This window comes from Taudactylus pleione, unplaced genomic scaffold, assembly GCF_031769625.1.
Source record: "Taudactylus pleione unplaced genomic scaffold, aTauple2 ptg000003l, whole genome shotgun sequence".
In the NCBI taxonomy this organism is placed as follows: domain Eukaryota; kingdom Metazoa; phylum Chordata; class Amphibia; order Anura; family Myobatrachidae; genus Taudactylus; species Taudactylus pleione.
Window position 1 is genome coordinate 1,374,445 of NW_028284406.1, and position 22,091 is coordinate 1,396,535.

General features: G+C 45.7%; 1 protein-coding gene across 1 annotated transcript in view; it reads left to right on the plus strand.

The window, feature by feature from the left end:
* The window catches only part of LOC148543423 (histo-blood group ABO system transferase-like), a 61,709-nt gene that overhangs the window by 33,102 nt on the left and 6,516 nt on the right, over positions 1-22,091 (plus strand). Inside the window, exons 2-5 of the mRNA XM_088452341.1 lie at positions 8,140-8,215; positions 8,965-9,015; positions 14,959-15,042; positions 19,963-19,998. Coding sequence (XP_088308467.1) covers positions 8,140-8,215; positions 8,965-9,015; positions 14,959-15,042; positions 19,963-19,998 — 247 coding nt within the window. The remainder of the gene's footprint in view (positions 1-8,139; positions 8,216-8,964; positions 9,016-14,958; positions 15,043-19,962; positions 19,999-22,091) is intronic.

A 22,091-nucleotide genomic window follows, 5' to 3' on the forward strand; every position in this document is an offset into this window, starting at 1 on the left:
AGAAGCAGCTGGAGAAAGTGAAGGAGGAGCTAAGACGGAGCGATTCCGCTCGGCATGTGGGACTTGTGGATGAAGCCCTTCATTCGCTTTGCCAGGATTCCAGGGTGGTCAATCTGTTGAAATCAGACCACTACGTTTTGGCCACCGTGCTCGATCCTAGGTTTAAAGCCTATGTGGTGTCTCTCTTTCCGGCCGACACAAGCCTGCAGAGGTGCAAAGACCTGCTGGTGAACACACTGTCAGCTGAAGCGGAACGTGACACGTCAACGGCTCCTTCTTCATTTTCTCCTGCAACTGGGGCTGCCAGGAAAAAACTTAGGTATCCTAAGCAACCCGCTGGCGGTGATGCAGGGCAGGCAGGACCAAGTTTGGACATCTGGTCCGGACTGAAGGACCTGGCAACAATTTCTGACATGTCTACTGTCACTGCATATGATACTGTCACCATTGACAGAATGGTGGAGGATTACATCGGTGACAGCATCCAAGTAGGCATGGCAGACAGTCCATACCTGTACTGGCAGGAAAAAGAGGCAATTTGGAGGCCCCTGTACAAACTGGCTCTATTTTACCTGAGTTGCCCCCCCTCCAGTGTGTACTCCGAAAGAGTGTTTAGTGCAGCCGGGAACCTTGTCAGCGAAAGGCGTAGGAGGTTGCTTCCACAGAATGTGGAGAAGATGATGTTCATCAAAATGAATTATCAGCTCTTCCAGGGAGACCAGCCTCCAGAAGGTACAGAGGGACCTGTGGTGGTGGATTCAAGTGGGGACGAGTTAATACTTTGTGAGGATGAGGATGTACACACTGAAGAGGGTGAGGAATCGGTGGATGAGGAGGATGAGGATGACATCTTGCCTCCATAGAGCCAGTTTGTGCAGGGACACATTAATTGCCAGCTTGTTTTGTGGGGGCCCAAACGAACCAATCATTTCAGCCACAGTTGTGTGGCAGACCCTGGCGCTGAAATGATTGGTTTGTTAAAGTGTGCATGTCCTGTTTATACAACATAAGGGTGGGTGGGAGGGCCCAAGGACAATTCCATCTTGCACCTCTTTTTTTTCTTTGCATTATGTACAGTTTGGGGCCTAGTTTTTCAAACTGCCATCCTGTCTGCCACTGCAGTTTCACGCCTAGATGGGTCACGTGTTTGTGCCGCCCACTCGTGTCGCTTAGCATAGTCATCCAGCTACCTCGGTGCAACCTTTTGGACATAAAAACACTATTGTGAGGTGTGAGGTGTTCAGAATAGACTGGAAATGAGTGGAAATTAAGGTTATTGAGGTTAATAATAGCATAGGAGCAGAAAAACCTACAAATTCTGTGATTTTAGCTGTTTTTATGCTTTTTTAAAAAAAAATACAGATCCAAAACACAAAACCCAGAACCCAAAACACGGAAGGGTGGTTTTGGCAAAACCAATCCAGATCCAAAACACGAAGAAAGATCCAGATCCAAAACCAAAACACAAAACACGAAAAGTGGCCGGTGCACACCCCTAATTCAAACGCACTGGCACGCCTGCGTTTCGTCAACCGCCCCTCCATCACCACCCTCAAACGGTACTTCCTGTCAATCACTCAGCGATGGGTCTGCGTAGCCACTGAGATCTCGGTTCCGATCGCAGTGGAGAGTTCTCGCACTGCGATGCATGCGCAGAACGCAAGAAATGGCCGATTACGCGCGTAATCGCAGTTGCGAACCTTGCTGAATCAGGCCCTATGTCTTGTACTGTATCTAAATGTGTTTCCACTCACAAAATACTCTATCATGAACTTACCACTAAAGCTGGGTACACACCAGGGTTGCCTACCCTCCCGATTCGGGCGGGAGCCTCCCGATAAACGGGTGCAGCTCCCGCCCCCCCGGAAAGGCAGGCAAGCCTCCCACCTGCCGCCGATCCCCCGACCCCGTTACCTGATTAACCCCAGCAGCGGGGGGCCTCTGACGCGATTCGCGTCATTTTGGCCCCGCCCCCTGCTTCGCAATGCCTTTTTTCTGCATTGTGTAGCGGGGGCGGGGCGAAAATGACATGATCGCGTGGCCCCGCCCCCTGTCACGCCCGCAAACCGACCTCAGCTCCTTTGGACCCGCCCCCTTTTGCCGGCCACGACCCGTGTTCTGCCGATCTGGCTGCTCCCTCCCGGAAGGAGCAGCCAGATTGTCGGCAAGTATGGTACACACCTGGGTGACATATTTGCCGATCCAGGGATCTGCAGACCGAACGGCCGATTGGTAAGACAATTAAATTTGCCCACCCCATGGAGATGTCAGTCACCGCGGGTCTGTTCAGCCAGTGTATGGGTGGTCGGCAGGTCACTCGTACACACAGCCAGATGTGACGATATATCTGCAAGTTATATCGGCATTGGCTGTGCTGCAGGGCAGATGCGATATGTCTAATATGACGTCATTCACAGGCATATCGTCTGTACACACCCACCGATGTGCTATGTCGTTCGTCGGACGATTAAACGACATAACGCATAGTGTGTGCCCAACTTTAGGTTATTATTATAGTTATCTGGGCAGAATTATTGAACTTTTTTTTTTTTTTCTTAAAAGCGAAGAACGAACATCTTCCCCATCCAATAATTCAGGCCATGGTAAATTTAGTGAGCTCTTTGATTTTAGTTCAGGAACAGAATTTATTTACTTAAAACTTCATGATCACTGACTCATTTTATAAAATTCCTACTCTTGATTTTTATTTTTTTAATTATTTTTTTTACTTTTTTTTTTTTTGGGTACCTCCTGGCAGCCTAATTGTGATATTTGTACCCCTCAACATTTGCAAAACAATACATTTGTGCTGAATATAAAGGCAATAAATATGCTAGATTTGCAAGAAATGAAACAAGATTAGAATACATTTTTGCATGCGGAATTCTTAAGGATTATGTACAAGCAAGACTCTGCACTTACCAGACCCTGGACTTTCATCGCTTCCTCCCCGGTACCCAATTCATTGAAGAACTGCGCTTCCCATCCCAACCTCTTCACTGATGCACCTTTGTCCTCTGTCTTACACACTCCCATCCCCACACTCCCACCCTTATTTGTGTTAGTGTTACATGTCTGTCCAGTGGCAATGTATAAGCGCATACATACCCAAATCAGTCAGCCGGCCCTTCACCCAACAAGATCCCATCCCCTTGTTTGACATTCACACTTTGGGAAAGAAACCATTTCTTTGTTACCTTTATAAACAAGTATACTTACCCGAACCCTATCGGGATACCAACCATCGGATGCTGCTATCGGTATTCTAACTTTGGTTGAGTTTTATCTACGATAATTAAAAAAAAATCTGGATGAGAGTTTAAATCGTGAGAGTTTTTGAGTCTGAAAAACATGCGAGTTTGCACGTTCTCGGACTCTATTACATTGGCCAAGTTTAAAAAGTGTGAGAGTCAACTGCTAAACTCTCACATTGTACCTGATTCAGACCCGCTCGCTAAGGCGCGATCGCTCGCTCTGAGCGATTTTCGCCCATATGCGCCCATCTGCGCATGCATATAATTCGCAGTGCGCGTGTGCAAGCCATTCGTTGCGATCTGATTTTGGTAGCTCGTAAGCCACTATCAGGTCACTACTTTGAGTGACAGATAGCGCCGTTTGTGGGAGGTAATAAGGGAAGGTGCTTGTGAGCGGGGGAGTGGATATGCGAACGCAGGAGTGTCTGGCTGCCAAAACGCAGTTTAAAGGGCGTGCATAATTAGCAAAGTAGTGTCATTGTACACGTCACCTGCATGTATTTCAGCCAGCGCTGATCGCTGTGCTTGCGGAAGGCTAAGGCAACCCCAAGGGCTGCGAGCAGCTCCGATGGCTCACGATGGTCCCGATTAATCCTTCATTTCCCGGAGATGACGTGTGTTGTGAGTGGCAAAGGGGCGTCTACAGACATTTGCGAGTGCACTTTGCCGTAGCTCGCTAAAACATAGTGGGCGTCCTTACACGACGCAGTGCGAGAGCTTAATTTAAATATCCGGCTCCTTTTTGCCAGTGAGCGATCGCATCTTGCGAGCGGGTCTGAATGAGCTCCCCTATCTAAAATCTCACCCTATTGCATTTGACCCCTTGTGTTTTATTACACCATTTATATATTAAGGTTAATGCTTAGGTGCATTGCAATCAATTTATTCTTATAGGGAGTTTAGTTACCTACAACTTCAGCAGCTCTGCTACAGGAGAGACTGGACTATAGCGCATTGGCACAAAAAAACCCGTAATTGAAGTATGAAATAATACCTAAATCAGTTAAATAGATAACAACACCCCCCCCCAAAAAATAAAAAATAAATAATCGTATGACTACTATTTCTCAGAAAAAAAAAAAAGAACACTCCCATATATATTACATTTCATACCCTGTACGAGAAACACATTTTTGTTTTAGTTCAATTAACTGGCAGAACAAAGCAAACAAACAGCTGATGTATCTTCTACAGGTATTCATAACATGCCTTCCCTGTAGGCACCCCCTGGATTTACTGTGCAATTGAAAAACACTTTTATGCTATATAAATGTTGGCTGACAAAGCGGATTCCATGCTTGGGTGTGACTTACACCCAAAACCAAATATATTGAAAGATCATGTATAACTTATGACTGTTGGTGTTATGTGGAACACAGCAACAGTAACCGGAGAACAGAATTCTGGGTAATGCCGTTCCCATGCCAGTTTTCTGCCAGCCTTAGAGCACACGTTCACTTATTAGTAATGCAGTTCATTTGCTGGTCAGTGGGTGTAACATGACTTGCATAAAACAGGGGCACACAAGGTAGACAATAAATAGCAACATGAAAACAAAAGGCTTGGGAGTGCCCTGCTCATGACCGGGCAATCTAATGGGAGAAGGGCACTGCTGAGACTGTGGCTTGTAGTGGATATTTGGACGGTTGTGAGCGGATTTTAAGCGACTGTACTATATAAATATTTGAAGGCAGTGGGAGAGATTGTTCAGGTGTGGTAGGGTATTCCATAAGTGGGCAGTGGCAATGGATCAGTCCAGTGGCGTCACTAAGCCCGGTGACACCTGGCGCGGCAGTGTATAGAGTTTGCGTGTGTGTCCATGAATCCATGCCCCCCGGTTTGTGCTGTTTTGGGGGTGTGACCGCGAATCATGCCCCTTGTTCTCATCAGGCTGGGGGCTTGTCCAGCGCTCTGGGAGCTGCTGGGCAGCCCCCAGCCTCTCCCAGCACAGTGGATGGGGCGCGCATGCTGCTCGGTGACACCATTCGAAAGGGTGACATCAAAATAACCATTAGATGGGGGTGACACCAAAATAGCAGAGCAGCTCTACTATTATGGTGTCACACCTCTCAGATGGTGTCACCGGGAGCAGCCCCCTAGTGACGGCACTGGATCAGTCCCTGAGGTGGGAACAAGGCATATTTATAATGGATGTGGGTCCAGGGGGGGCACCGCACACCCTGCACCCAAAGTATACTCACCTGTTGCTGACAAGTTGGTCCCTTCTCGTCCGCAGCACCATCTTCCCAATGACATCTTGGGAAGATTCAATGTACAGTATATGCAAAGACTCTGGCAGCCTTTGTTCTCTTGTGGGCATGTGCCACCTTCCCGAATATCACTAGGAAGATGGCGCTGTGGAGGAGTGTGAACCTACTTACCGGCACCAGGTAAGATCCTTTGGTGCTTGGCTGGCCGCAGCTAAGAGGAGGGGATCAGCCGCTCACTGGTCCCCTTGGTGTTAATACACCCCTGAGTGGGAATGAGAGGTGCCTATCAGAGAGCCAGGTCAGAGGTAGAATGGAGAGTATTTCATGATGAGATTTGAGATGTATGATTGAGTGGCATTGAGAGCTCTGTAAGTGTGGGTAAATCTTTAAATCCTTAATGCTCAGCCACCAAGATTGGGTGACGCAGTTACAAAATGCCCAGGCTTCTCTGGGGCTCTAGGAATACAGAGGAGGTGCAGCCATGCCCCAAAGATGGTGTGGCCACAACCCCTTGTTGTGGCCATGCCTCCTACTTGCGATCTCTACCAACTGGCCGTAGTCATGTCCCTGTGTGTGACCCTGTCCTTTTGTGACGGGGGGCCGGCCAATCAATCTTGACGGCTCTGTCATAAGGTACAGTCATACAGTTTATTGGTGCCTAATAACTAATTTGTAATAATAAAATTGGAATGACACCAGCCCATAAAACTGACTCCCATCAGCTTTGTACTAAATTTTAAGGACACCTCCTTAGTGTACTAAATTTCCAGGCAGTGGCAGGTGGGGCTGGGAGCATTTGACATCTACAATGGTGGCCAGGAGACAGGCAGAAGAAACTCCCCGTACGCTATAATTGTCTAATAAACACAGTCTGAGTGGCCGGGCAGTGTCTTCTCTCTGTCTCCTGGTTACTGGTCACATACTTGTCCTGCAGCATCCGGCTGTATTAGGCTAGATGCTGATTAGTGGGTGACTCTGGCCATCCACCAATCATAGGGGTGGGATGACTTTACACACTGACTTGTGGGTGGCTGGAGCTATCCACCCTTTACATTTTAGAAGGTTGCAGAAAGAGATGTGGAGGAACTGGTTCATCCCCCTTGTGTCTCTCCAGCTTCATCCTCACCTGTGTTTCTCCAGCTTCATCCTTGCTTTTGTATCTCCAGCTTTCTTCTCACCTGTCTCTCCAGCTTCATCCTCACCCATGTCTCTCCAGCCTCATCCTCACTTTTGTCTCTGAGCCTTATTCCCCTGATTTCTCTTTAGCCCCAACCTTTCCTGTGTCACTACAGCCTCATCCCCACCTGTGGCTCTCACTCTTATCACCCTGTTTCTCTTCAGCATCATCATCACCTGTTTCGCTTTAGCCTCATCCCACGGCTTTCCAGCCTCATCCTCGCCTGTGTCTCTCCAGCACTATCCCTGTCGTGCCTCTCTAGTACCATCCCTGCTGTCTTCCCAGCACTATCCCTGCAGTGTCTATCCAGGACCATTCCTGCAGTGTCTCTCCAGCACCATCCCTGCAGTGTCTCTCCAGTATCATCCTCCTGTCTCTTCATCTCCAGCCATTGAATCTTCTCCCCTGTGTATCTCAGCCTCCTGTCCCCTGTGTCTCTCCACCTCCTCTTGTGTCTCTCAGGCTCATCTCCACACCATTGTCTGCAGCAACATCCCGCCGTGTCACTGCATCTCCAGTAACACCAACTGTGGCCCCTCGGAATCTCAGGGCTTGGTACAAGTGCCCCCCCCTTTTACTCCCCTGTCACAGAGCCTGCATTAAAATACCTATAATTGCTTGTTTTATTGAACTCCTATCATTGATGTAGCTAGAGACAATTATACTACCCTTGCCTACTTTTGTTTTGGCACCGCCTACAGTTGATTTGGTCCAGCCTATTCAAGGCCATGTAAAGAATTGTTTTCCACGGCTATGTTAATTTCCCAATACGTGTCTGTAAGAAATAATGCACGCCCTTTAAATACAGTAACAAGAAGTTAGCAGTCAGCATAGAGGGCCTGATTCAGCAAGGAACACACAGATGCATGCACCCGGCAGCTGCGAGAATATGCTAATGATTGCATACGTACGGCAATCGCAGCACAAAGAAGCAGAAGCCAAGCACTACATAATGCCGCCCACTTTACCGTCCGCTAAAGTCCGTACTGATGCGCAAGGCTGAAAAAACATCGGGAACATTGAGTAACATCAGAGTCGCACGCAGACAAAAGGTAGCCCTGATCCTATTGAGAGACTTCCTGCACGCAGAGGACGCCAGACCGCGTCCATCATCTCAGTGGCTAATTTATGCACTCCCCAGTAACGGGGTGCGAACGCACTGGCACGCCTGCGTTCGGCCGACCACTCCCCGTATCCACCCACAAATGGTACTTCCTGTATATCACTTTTCCCTAGGTCTATGTATTCACTACGCTCGCTTTTGCGGACGCAGTGAGCGGTTCGTGCACACGCACTGAGTCCCAGACGCACGCACAGACCGCGACCATCAGCCGATTGCGTGCGTCTGCATCGTGCATTCCTTGCTGAATCAGGCCCAAAGTCCCTTGTACTGCAGAAAGCATTGAGCCCTTTACGTTATATATAATTACAGATCTCCTTTGTGACTACTATTAACTTTGCAGTTCAAAGGGTATTATCACATATGTTTTTCTTACAGATAAAATGTGCTGTGAAAAGAAATGCATTTGTGCTTTGTTCTACGTCATGGTTCTGCTGCTGTTCTCATTCTTCTGGTAAGTTTGTGAAATTGAATGTTAGAAACAGAGGTGCAGGACAAGGCGACAACAAGATGGCAAAATGTATCATTCCCTCTAGGTCACCACACACACATGTACACACACACACACACACACACACACACACACACACACACACACACACACACACACACTCACATACACTCACTCATACACACACACTCACATACACTCACACACACACACACACATACTCACATACACACACACACATGCACACATACTCACATACACACACACACATACTCACATACACACACACACATGCACACATACTCACATACACACACACACACTCACATACACTCACTCATACACACACACTCACATACACTCACACACACACACACACATACTCACATACACACACGCACACATACTCACATACACACACGCACACACACACACACACACATACACTCACACACATACACACACATACACTCACATGGCTTCTGTCTGTGTGGGTGGGAGGAGTGAGGGAGGAAGGGAGGGGGAGAGCGGCGCCGGCCCCGGGCCCCCTCAGGGCCCCTCTAGCAAGCCCAGGCCCGGGTAAATAGTATCTCTCGGCGCCCCTGGTTGTGTGTGTGTGTGTGGGGGGAAGGCACAGATACAAGTATCTTTGTAATGATAACAGGTGGGGTAATACTGAAGTCAGACACGTGGTATGAATAATTATTACTTTTTGTTTTAAATTCATGATTCTATTAATGTGATTGTTTTAGGTACAATGCAAAAATCAACTTATGGCGCTCTGGATTTATATTTCACCCAAAGTAAGATGATTTTTTTTTCTTCTGATATGCATATCACCTATAAAATCATTAGGCTACTTTGTACCATTTGAATTTGGTGTTTGTTTAGAACATAAGGACTCTGGGGCCTATTTATCAAGCAATTATGCCTTTACAATAAACAGAAGCCATTGTTTTTCCATGTTTAAGGGCAGAATGAAGTATCCCTTAAACGTACAAAGATGGAAAGCGATATCTCATGTGTTTCAGTCCCCAGCCCTCACATCTGTTGAACCCATAGCTTCTATGGGGACAGTATGTAAAAAAATATATATCCGCAAAGTGTAGCTTTTCATGCGTTGGCTGACGATATCTTCAGATGGCTTTAACCCATTACCTGCAATGGGGCGGCCCTGCAAGAGGGGGACCTTGCGTGCCCGGAGAGGGATCTCAGGTTAGTTGCGATTCTAATAGCAATATTATCACACTGTGCTTGCGCAGTTAGGGAGTCATGTGTGCACAGTAGCCCAGCCAGGGTTCAAACACGGAAGTAAAGCGATTGTGTATGTGATCATTTTACTTCTTACTGATCGCCGGGACGGGCTTCAAGAATGGTACATTCCCCCCTTACAAAGAAATACTTATTGTGTCGATCGGGATTCTTCATTTTCGGTGGCTGGCTGCAATTGTTCATAAAAATGGGATGCAGTCAGGAAGCCGATGGTCGAAATGCCGACTGCCGGCTTCCCGACTGTCAAATCCCGGCAAGGTACTAATGACAGGCGTCGAAATCCCGACGCCTGTCATTAGACCTACGCCGGGAGCCCGACGCCCGGCATACCGAACGTAGGTAAGCCGGGCACCGGCGTGGACAGCCGTGCGCGGGGGGGAGGGTTAGGTTTTAGGGCTCCCGGGGGGACTTAGGGTTAGGCACCCCTCCTGGGAGGGTTAGGTTCAGGCTAGGGGAAGGGGGGTTAGGGTTAGGCACCCCCGGGGGGAGGATAGGGTTAGGCACCACCGGGGGGAGGTTAGGGTTAGGCACCCCCCCGGGAGACTTAGGTTTAGGCTGCGGGGAAGGGTGGGTTAGGTTTAGGCACTTAAAGGGGGGTTAGGGTTAGGCACCCCTAAAGGAGAGTTAGGGTTAGGGGGGGTTAGGTTAGTTAATACTTACCTTTACAGCTATTGGGATCTTCACTGCTGCCGGTCTTCCGACATAGGTGACATAGGTGACATAGGTCCGGCGGTATTTCATACCTATCCCATAAAAATGGCCCTTAATTCATAGTATAAAACATACTTTATTGGCCTGGTAAATCCAATGCTAAAAAAATTGAGTTTGCTGTATTTTGGATTATAGCCTGATCTTAGATCCCTGCCCAGTGTAGCTTACAACGGAGGTCTCTATGCAAAGGGTTCTAGGCAAAATGGTTTAAAATGGGGCCTGTACAATGGGGTTCGTTATGAAATACCGACGGCTTAAAAGCCATCGGTGCAAATCCCGACCCTGGAAGCCCAAAAGATCAAAATGCTGACGCCGGCTGGTAAGTATATTTAACCCTCCCCTCTCACCCTATACTTAACCCTCCTGGGGGATTCCTAACCCTATGTCCCCCCCGGGGGTGCCTAAACCTAACCCTTCCCCTCTCGCGGCTGACAGCGCACGACACCCGGTTTACCTACGCTCGGTATGCCGAGTGTCAGGATTTCGGTGTGGGGCTAATGATAGGCATCGGTATTTAGACGCCTACCTTTAGTCCCATGCCAGGCTTTCATTCTGGCGGTTGGCATTTCGTACGCCGGCATTCTGACTACATCCCATACAATGTTACTAGTCATAGGGTATGTGGATTGAAACAGTCACATACCTCCCAAGAATCCCAATTTCTTTAGCACTCTCCTGATTTCAAGAGATTGACAGACCATCTCGAGATCAAGACGTTCGTCTCGATTTGCGGTGGCTTTAGGGGTATTTAAATTGGAGTGCTTGCGATAGGGTATGGTCAACCACAAGCGCTGCGTATGGTTCCGATGGTACTCGATGTTACCAATTGTTTCATACACTTCCAGGAGATATCATGTTGCGAAGGGAAAGTGGGCGTCTTATGACTCGCTGGTGGGCATCTAAAAACATACTGCGATCGCACGCCAAGACATAGTGGGAGTGCTAATGTCTTGCCATGCAAGTGCAGGATTTGAATACTCTGGCAGCGGACGCCTGCGTGTGAACGCATCTAACGACCGGGCCTGAATCGAGCCCTGGGTCCAATGGCGCCCAGGGCACATACCCTGCTCGACCACCCCACATTACGCCACTGGTTAGGAGGTATGCAGTCATAAGGATGCTATTTTGGCAGAATTATTTGCAGAGGCACTGTTAGTATCAGGGCCGTTGCAGGGTGCTAGGCGCTCTAAGTTCTCACCTACAACCCGAGGCGCATGTGACATCATGAATAGCGCCAGAGAAGTAAGGTACTGTCGGAGAAGTGACTATGCTCTCTCCTTGGCACCAGTTGCACACCCCTCGTTGTGGCTTTAGTTGGCAAGTTCACGTGCAAAAGCACAAAAGAGACTCCAACCATGTTACGTAACAACTGCCCTATACGGGGCAGTTGTTAGGGTATTTGATTCTATTGAATCCCTCTTCGAAACCCTGGACCTGCAGATGGCATTGGTTCCCATAGGCATACTCCAAAAACTTTTAGTTTTCTGAGTTTGCTGAATACTAGGCTGCCCCATGGTGCCCCTAATAGTGAATAGGACTGTTACTTAAAACATGCGGAAACCAGTATTTCTGTATGTGTAATGAGCCCAATAAGGATGATGAATAGGCCCTTTAGGGAGATGTCACATTTTTAAAGAAAACTAGAAATATAATTTAAAGGGGTGCGAGCACCAATGGCCTTATCGTCTCACCATATGTAGAACTTGTGCATCCTAATTCCGTGGCAAAAGATCCTCACGAGATGGCATGGGAGGTCGACCTGGGGGAAACTCTAGATAATTAAGACACTGAAGGAATATATATATTAAAAATGTGGCATCCAGCTCTGTAGGCGTTCGCGTAAAAGAGAAGGCTTACAAATTGTTTTACAGATGGTATTATGGACCTGATTCAGACCCGCTCGCTAGGATGCGTTCACTCGTAGCCAGCCGATTTTCACATTGTGCGTATGCGTACGCATCGCAGTACGGTCGCTCGCTGCGCATAAACTGCCCATCAGAGTGAGTGACAGGACGAGCTGTTTGTGGGTGGTGACAGGGGCTGGTCGATGGAAACGGGGGAGTGGTGGTGCGAATGCAGGCGTGCCTGAGCGTCTCGACACCGTTTCAGAGGCGTGCATAATTTAGAGCCAGCGTCATAGTACACGTCACCTGGCTGGTTTTTTACACTGAAGTACTCGCAGTAGGGTATGGTCAGCCACAAGTGCTGTGACCGCATCCGATGTTACCCGATGTATTGATGGTTGCATACACTTCCTGGAGATGACGTGCGCAAGTGGGCGTCTTAAGACAGGCTGGTGGGCGTCTGCATACACAATGCGATCGCACGCCAAGACATAGTGGGCGTGCTAATGCCCTGCCGTGCGATCGCCTGCCTTCCCAAATTTGCATACGTATCGTGCGAGCGAACGCATCTAGCGAGCGAGTCTGAATGAGGTCCTATGTCCCTTCCAGATGAAATCAAATGCACCCCGATATCTCAAATTTATACTGGAGATGTGGTCCGGATATTGGAACGTTTTTACATATATTATGAAGTTGCCCGAAGCTTGTCCCCTTTTGGAATGAGATTAACTCTTTGGTTCATTCTATGATGGATTTACATGTCCCTCTCACTCCTAAATTCTTCTTACTACTATTGTGTGTCCCTGATGCCACTCACCACCAACAAAAACTATTTTGACATATAGTCATGGCAGCCACGTGTCTATTAGCAACCGCTTGGAAACAAAAATAGAAGTTCCGTCTATGGGGGAGATCATAGCCAAAATCTAGCATATTCATTCTATGGAATATATGACCAGCATTCTTTAGAATTCTTCCAGAAGTTTTACAAAGATGTGGGAGCCATGGACCTGTCATTTTTACATCCCTCCCAACATATAATTGATTACTGTAAAGAACTGTTCAATGCTTTAATCTCATTCTTCTTACATATAGACAAGACCTTCCTTAAAACAGGTTCTGGGTCCAGCCTGGGACACTGAACACAGGGTTTTTCAAGGTGTGTCACAGCGGCTAGAACTCTGTTTACACTGCAGGCTGGACCCTGAATATTGCCGGGGCTTACCTCTACCGGCGCTTGAAGATTACATCATCTCCAAGTGCCGGGAAATGCGGCTCTCCCTATGCTGTGAACGGGACCTGGGTTGGTAGACCCTGGATAGCCGTTTCCACTGGGCATTACCTAGGTCTTACCCACGTTAAACCCTGCTCGAGACCTGAGAAGCAATGCCTGGGTCAGACGACTCGTTATTTTTTCCTAGGAGCCTTTTCCACTGAGCTGCGACCCAGTTTCACACGGCAATAAGCCCGCTTTTAGCGGTAATGGAAAAGGGTTATTATGTGATTATCCAGCTGAGTAAGCCCCCCTTCTCCCCTTCCCCTCCTTCCCTGTCTTACATGCTTGTGGGCAGACACCTCGTGATTCCCAATTTCTTTCCATCGTCTACATTTTTACTTTTATTCTCATCTTCTCCCTTTTTCTACACTCTTCCTTTCTAGCATAATGTCAATTTTGGATGAATCTTCTTTATAGTATAATTGAGCCGTAATATCGGCATTAATATGTTGTAGTGTTATTCTAAATGTCTACTGTTTATTACTGCTGTGCTATTTATCTGCGTAGGTCTATCCTCTATTCTCACTTATCCAACCAATAAAAGTTTACTTAAAAAAAAAAAAAATTAGAAATGTGAAAAGCTTTTTTGTCCCGTAGCTTCTCTAAGGATCCGTGTTCCAATATCATTAAACCACCCTGGATCCCTGAGAAACCGAGGGGAGGTTATCGCTGTAACAAAAGAAAAAATTTTCAACTTTGAATTTAATCGCTAAACAAAATTGTCAAATTACCTAAAAGCATAAAAGGTCAGAGTCTGGAGTTACACAATTCATTAATTACAAACCAAAGTTGGCGATTTATGTATTGAGTTACGGCTTACAGTATGCAGGGCAAATGGCTCGTACCCTGAAGGCGAGATTCAGAGAGCTTAAAAACACACATTGCGTCATTTTGCTCTGAAACATGATCGCAATCTTCACATTACAGCCTGTAAACTCAGAAGGTTTTAACAAAAATCTAGAATTTAATGAATGACAGATCTGACTTTGAGTATGAAGCTCCTGGAAGTGAAAGTTGGAAGGGAAGTAGTCAGTTTGTTGACAGACAATATGTCAACAAACTTTATGTGGACGGGAGATTGCCAATGGCAACACGCCAACATGGTTCTTATGTCAGTTGAAGCATTTTAACTGTGTCAGCATTTTAATTTTATACATGGTCAGAGAGCATTATGTTTAACTTTAAAGTTATAATGCCGACATGGTTAAAATGCTTTAACCAAAATTACAACCGTGTCGGCATGATGAAGTCATAGTTAATTGTCTTTTTAAAATTGAAAGCTTCATTAGTTCTATGTTACTGCTTCCAACTAGAGCTGTTCTAACTTTATACATACATATATATATATATATATATATATATATATATATATATATATATATATATGGGGAAGGGGGTATTTGACAATTCTGCTTTTGTCTAGAGCAGCAGCTGTTGGGTACAGTTCATTTATATAGATCTGCCTTTGCCAAGTTCTCGGCTCTTTGCTGAGGTATGCTTATGAGGTTTTTAGTACAAATGCTAGGACTAGACTGGCCAATCACATTTAAGTGCTAGGGTGCTTTCACTGCATAATTAAGTTAAGTCTCTGCCAGTGTCTTCGTTAAAAGTACTCTCAATTAATGTTTTCTTTCTCCATACAGATCAACAATGAATTGTGTCACCAACTTCTCGCAGCTGGACCTATCAGAACAACTGGACCAATTAGAACAAGTCTCACTTGAGAGGTAAAGTCTCTTACCTGAGAGACAAAAGTGAACAACCCAGTATATTTTAGAAGTAACAACAACATATATAGTTTATTTAAATACTTTAAAACTTAATTGATTCTCTCATCAGGAATAATTATTGGATTCAGTAGTGCAGTTCTAGAATGACTTTTTTTTTGTAAGCATTGGTTTTATGTCATCATTGGTCTTCTGCTGCCACTTTCTGTCTGGTTTGCAGCAGATCCATTAAACATCTGAGAGGGAGGAGACAAAACAATGAGGCCTATTTATCAAGCACCTTTTTTACTTAACACATGTGTAAACTGGATTTTACTCCAATGGATCATTGTACTTGATGTGTAGACTTTGTGTTTTCATCCTTTATATAGTCATTTATATATTTATTTATTTATTTAATGCTGCTGTAATCCAGACAGATTACTTCCAAGTGACGTCTCTATGCGTTTCTCCGATGCAACGGAGTACCGATCCCGATAGGTGGAGAAATGCGTATAGATGTCACTTGGAAGGATTTCTGATTTAGGTGCTGAACTATAGATAGGCAGTAAAAAGGTTAGACAATGTCTAGATAGACACCAGATGTTAGACAGTCAATAGGTCAACTGGGACAAAGACAAAAGTTCGACACACTAAAGGTCAACATGTAAGAAGGTCGACAGGTAGAAATGCAAATGGTCAACAAGGTTAAAAAGTTGACATGAAAATGGTTGACGCAAAAATGGTTGACACTTTTTTTTGTTTGCTAGGTTTAGGGTTAGGGTTAAGCACTTACTGGAGGGTTAGGCACTTACCCCGATGGTTACGGTTAGGCACTTACCCCGACGGTTAGGGTTAGGCACTAGTAAGGAGGGTTAGGGTTAGGCACCAAAGGGAGAGTTAGGGTGAAGATTAGGGCTAAAAAAAACCCCCAAAAAACAATTTTTGTGTCAACCATTTTCATGTCGACATGTTGACTCGGTCAACCATTTGTATATGTCGACCTTCTTACATGGCAACATTTTGTCCCTGTCGACCTTTTGTTCCTGTCGACCTATTGACTGTCTAACATCTGGGGGTAAATTTACTAAGATGGGAGTTCTATTTAAGAAGTGATGTTGCCCACAGCAACCAATCAGATTCCAGGTATTATCTTCTAGAAGGTGCTAGATAAATGAGAAGTATAATCTGATTGGTTGCTATGGGCAACATCACTTCTTAAATAGAACTCCCATCTTAGTAATTTACCCCCTGGTGTCTATCTAGACATTGGGGAGTATTAAATTTGGAGCAAAAAGTCCATGCTGGACTTTTCGCTCCACATTGGAGGTTTGACGGGGATAAAGTATCGAGCGCGTGTCTACTTTATCCCCGTATTCAATTAGGAATCAGCAAAAACGGGAGCCAGCGGAAAAGTAAGTATCGAAAAAAATCTGGAATTTTCGGGAAATGTTCCTGGGACCCCCCTAAAGATGTCCAGACATGGGGGATCACTATGAGTACCCCCCTTTTTGCTTGCTGAAGGGAGTCGGGGTTTTTAAATAGCCGCGGCAGATGCATAAATACGCCTGTGAAGAAGGGGTGAAGAATAGCAGTTAGTTTTTTTGTTTAAAAAACTAGTTGCATCAAATTTGGGGTACACGAAAATGGGTGCAAGCATATTTTTAAGTCCCTAAAGTGCATTTTTAAAATTCTTCAAAAATGCACCTGCTGCTACTACCCGCAATGAAAAAAAACACCTTCGCATATATGGGAACCCTTCTGGAATCATTTTGGCTATTTTAGAAGTTTGTTCCATATTTTTTATTCACCCCCAAAAATAAAGTTATTTTTTGGGGGTGTCAGGATTTTAATTTTTTTTCTTTTTTTGACACACAGGGGTGCAGGCTATTTTATTTTAAGCCTGCACCCCTAAACCCCATTTCTGCACTTTTTTCGCTTTCTAAAACATGGTGAAAAGTTATCCCCGTTTTTTAACAAAGACTTTTTGGATTAAGGGCCTTATTCTGATCCGCTCGTGAGTGGAGCAGGAAGATCACTCGGGCTTGCGGGAACCGAGACCACAAGGGTCTCGTCGCAAGCCCGATTGTCGTGATAATCGTGACTATTGCCAGGTCGCTCACAAAATGCTGTGGGTGGTTAACCACAGCTATGCGAGCGGCCTGGAGGCGGATTTTATTTTTTTTTAAATCCGCCCTGATACAGAGCGAGCCTCTGAAGCAGGCCCTAAGTGCAATAATTATTATTGGCTAATTGCCTAAAGCCATGGCAGAATAAAAACACTCTCCCTAATGAAAGGATACATTGTTTCAATTGAAGAGTGAAGGCCCCCATACATCAGAGATTGATTGCAGCAATCGTGCAATTTGCAATCGATTGTGTATAAAAAATAAATCTTTCCCTTTTTCAATCGATTGTGGCATCTCTGCAATCGATTGAAAAAGGGAAAGATTTGTATACACAATCGATTGCAAATTGCACGATTGCTGCAATCAATCTCTGATGTATGGGGGCCTTAATAGAGAGAGACTTTGGGCCTGATTCAGAGTTGGGAATAGAGAGAGATCTCTCTCTCAACTGATCATCTGGGTGAAACCATGCTGCACTGCAGGTGGGGCAGATTAAAATGTGCAGAGAGATTTAGATTTGGGAGGAGTGTTTCCAAACTGACATCTAAATTGTAGAGTAAAAATAAAGCTGTGCAGTATTTGTGGGCTACATGCAAAAGCAGCCAGTATTTACCCTACATGAAAAAAAAACAAAAAAAAAAAACATGTGCATTGCAACATGGTTTGTCCAGGTACACAGTTAAGTGCTATCTCTCCCACTATTCCCAACTCTGAATCAGGCCCTTTGTTTTAATTCAGGGATTGAGTATATCAGCTATATGCAAACTAATTGCCTAAAGCGCATTAATAGTCATCCTTACTATACCACCTCAGTTCACTATAGCAGGCTAATTTACGGAGTCTTTGCAAGGATAAGGGAATAGGTGCATACACACACAACGATTTAGTAAATGAACGATTTTAGTACATGATTTTCTTTCATTTTTTCAAGGGAAAAATGAACGAAAATCGTTTACTAAAATTGTTCATTTACTAAATGTAATGAACGATTTTTTTGAACTACAAAGGATTTTTGCATAGTCCCTTACTGAAAATCATTGAGTTGGTCAGTCTGACTGAACTGCAAACTACAAACTACAAACGTGAACGCGTATGAACGATAATCGTTCATCGTTCTAACTCAGAAAGTGTACGATTTCATTATCGATAATTGTTCAAAAAATCGTTGTGTGTGTATGCACGTATAGTGATTGGGTAGAGGCATGTGCTTTAAATATTAGCGGTTGATCTAAGGGACACACACAAAAGGATAATTTGTTCTTCGGAAGCAACACTCAAATCACAAATTGTGCTAGAGGACTGGTGGGGAAACTTGCATCATTTTAGGAGAGGGAAAACATACCAAACGTAGGCAATTCACAGAGTGTATTTCGATTTTTGAGATCTAGGGCTACCAAAAAGGGTTTGTTCTGCATATCCATGGCAAGATGAAAAATAATGCAGGAATTAAAGCGCTAATAAAGTATTTGTGACCAGAAATTACAATGAAAACACGCCAGTCTGAGGCTAGTCATTTTTTTTTGGAGGGTTTGCAGGTGGTTTTGTGATGCTTTTCAAAACTGCCATGTTATAAATGCGGGGTTCTATTCTGTTATTTCTATGGTCTGAAACATTAATAGTCCTTTGATATTCAATTATTTTCTATTCTAGTGTTTTCGTTGCTGTTTTTTGGTGGTTTTGGCTTTAGTAAACCGATATATTGCAAAAACACTGCAAAACCACCACAAAACCACCGGGATTTACAATCCACTTCTTAATAAATTTAGCCCAAAGAGGGGTATTGAGAGGGTACAGTCTTCCTTGAACAAGTAATTTGAATGTTGAAACGCGTTGGAGCCATACACTGCATGACCGCTTGATCACGTACTCAAATTTACGCACAACACCAATGTGTGACGTCTCGTTGCCAGCTCCCAACACTCATCGCTACTGTCTATCTGCATAGCCTGCATCCTGTGTAGCATGTTCTCCAGGACACAGGTAAATCCTGCCGGTCATCTTACGGTTAAGTCTAGACTATACAAGCCTGATGGACTTGTGACGTCACACCCACGTGACCCGGCCTGAAAGGGGGAGGGGCGGGGATGCTAACGGGGGACCAAAAGTGTCCCCTCGCGGGCTCGCTGTGCTCGCCACGCTTCGGGCATGGTGGCTCGCTGCGCTCGCCGCGCTTCAGGCACGGTGGCTCGCTACGCTTGCCACAAATATTTATTCCCCCTCTATGCCCTAGTGGATGGTAACGCAGGAGTGGTCCAGCCTCCTGCAGCGGTCACGTGGTGAATACGTCACAGAGGTCCTTTAGCCGCATAGGAAATAGCAGCAACCGTCATCTTCCGCCATGGCAGCCTGCATCATGTATAACATGATCTCCAGGACACAGAAGATCTGCAGGAGACCATCGGAGAAGTACGACCCACTGCATGGGACCTGTTAGGGCAAGATAGGGATAGGGATCCCTACTCACACACAGGAGGGAGGTCACTCTTCACCCTTTTTAAAAAGTTCTAAAAGGTATATAAACACCAATACCTATATGCTAGTTTAATGTTTAGCTGTTTGTTTTTATTGCGTTGTCAATTCTGGTTTATTAGCGCTTTCATACCTGGGTTATTCACCAATCAAATATTTTTGATTGTGAGGGTGCTATCAAGGTGCTTAGTATATTCATCTAATAGCAAGATGAAAAATGTGAGTTTTATAAATTGCAAATGTTATTTTCAATATTTGCCTTGAAAGATCTATACACCCCAAACTGATATAAGGAAAGGCATAAACTGAACATTATAATTGATATTTTCTCCTTACCTTTCAGAATGCTGTATGTAAAGCCAGATGCTATCAGGCCCCCGTAAGTGTTTTCATTCAGTACATGTATCACTTTTAAATCATTCAATATACAGTATATACATTGCCCTTTTCTAAAATCTACCTCTGGTTCCCCTAGCGATGGTGCAAAGCCACCACTAGTAAATGATAATTCCTCTTCTATGGAAGCCAATCCCGGGATCGGTGGGATTCCAGGATTTAGTGTAAAAAACACAGAAATTTAAATCCCGGAACTGGCGCCTCCAAACCCGGGATTCTCAGGATTAAGCACATCAGGCAGCGTATCTTTTTTTAGCCCGGGCAGCACTGAGCACTAGTTCTGTGACTGTCAGCTCAGACGCTGCCCCCGAGCCTTCTACGGCTGTAGAGATGGCTAGTGAGTGAGTGTCTCAACACACTGACTCGAATCATTCAGATGAGTGAATGATTCGAGTCACTCAGTGTTTGGTGAGCCGAGACACCCACCTCCCCTAGCCTCTCTGTCAGTGGTAGCTAGAGTGAGTGACAGCTCCGCCCCCTACACTGCTGATCCGACCTGATTATACTTCTGTGCACTAAGTCAGATCAGCAGTGTAGGGGGCGGAGCTGTCAGTGACTCGCTCTGAGTCGTGCAGCTATTGCCAAGGGCTCAGGGCAGTGCATTGACTCTCCCGAGTCAGTGCAGAGGCTTGAGCTGGGCTGGTGGGGACGGAGCTGTCAGCGACTCACTGAGTGGCGCAGCTACAGCCAGGGCTCGAGAAGTTCACTGACTCAGGAGAGTCAGTGAGAACCCTGAGCTGTAGTGCTGGGCTGCGGGGGGCGGAGCTGTCAGCGACTCAATCTGAGTCGCTGGCTCCCCTGCTGGCTCCAGCGCTGCTCTATCTAAAGAGCCGTGTCTCGAGACACTCGAGCCATGAGGCTCAACTCAGTGAGGTGAATCGATCTGCCCATCCCTATACGGCTGTGCGGCTGCATGTGACATCATAGGGGTCACTTTGCGCAGCTGCACGCCATCCCGCCCCTTATACAGCCATGCCCGCCTGCACTGTAGAGTCTGCTGTGGGGCCGGCCAGCTATTACTAAGAGGAGACTGACTGCTGACACTCTCACTCACTGGCTGCTGTGAGAGGACCACAGTGGGAGTCGGGACCCTGGGGGGACGGGAGTCAGTGCCTGCTGCTGCCTGCCAATGCTCGGGGCTGGCTCTGCACTCTGCAAAACTTTTTGAAACCTGCTATTCTTCAGTCTGGACTGGAGGAGGATGAGTCAAGTGAATGTGGGACAGAAAGTTTATCCCAGGAATCCAGGCATTGAGATTTTCTTCAATCCTGAATCTCAGGATTGAAAAAAATTAGGCGGGATTGGCTTCCCTACACCCGACCCAGTTTTGGCTCTTTAGATGTGTGAGATTGTGGACCCAGTGCTGACAGTCTTCACTGTCCTGTCTCTTCCAGATTATAAACCATTGGTGTAGCTGGGAGCAGATCTTGACTTTACTCCTCCTGATTCAGAGGCACACGGAAATTCAGACGCAATGCCAATGTTCAAGTAGTTGAGTGATTATTTGTCACTGCGCATGCTCCGAATTTTCAGACAACCCCTCTGTACACAGAGTATGACAACAAAGATGCTATTGTGCTTGTCAGTACCAGCAGTCATGTATAACACTGGCCTGCCTCCAACACTTAGCAGGCCACTGATTGCTGGCCTTCCTAACTAAACCCAGCGGGGCTCGGCCTCAGGCTAGAGATGACAAAACACCTCTCTCAGGTGTTACCACTAACCTCCAGCACCGATGACTCATGCGGGGAGTCACCCATCCGCTATAAGAACCTGCTAAGGGCACTCCTCCACTGCCCGAGTATCTATTGTGTTCTACATAAGTCCTTCCGCTCCAGAACTGTACTCTCCAATATAAGTGTTCTACCACTGTTGTTTAAGAAGAAGAGGATCAATTATCCCCATATACTCTGTTGTATATAACTGTGTGGAATTACTGTGTTTATATATTGTGTTAGTTTCAGGACCTTCGAGTTCTTGGATCGTATGTCATATCTTCAGTGTAAAGTAGAGAACTTTAAATGTATATAACTTTACACTGAAAATAAGATATATACATTTTGGAAACTGTGTTCC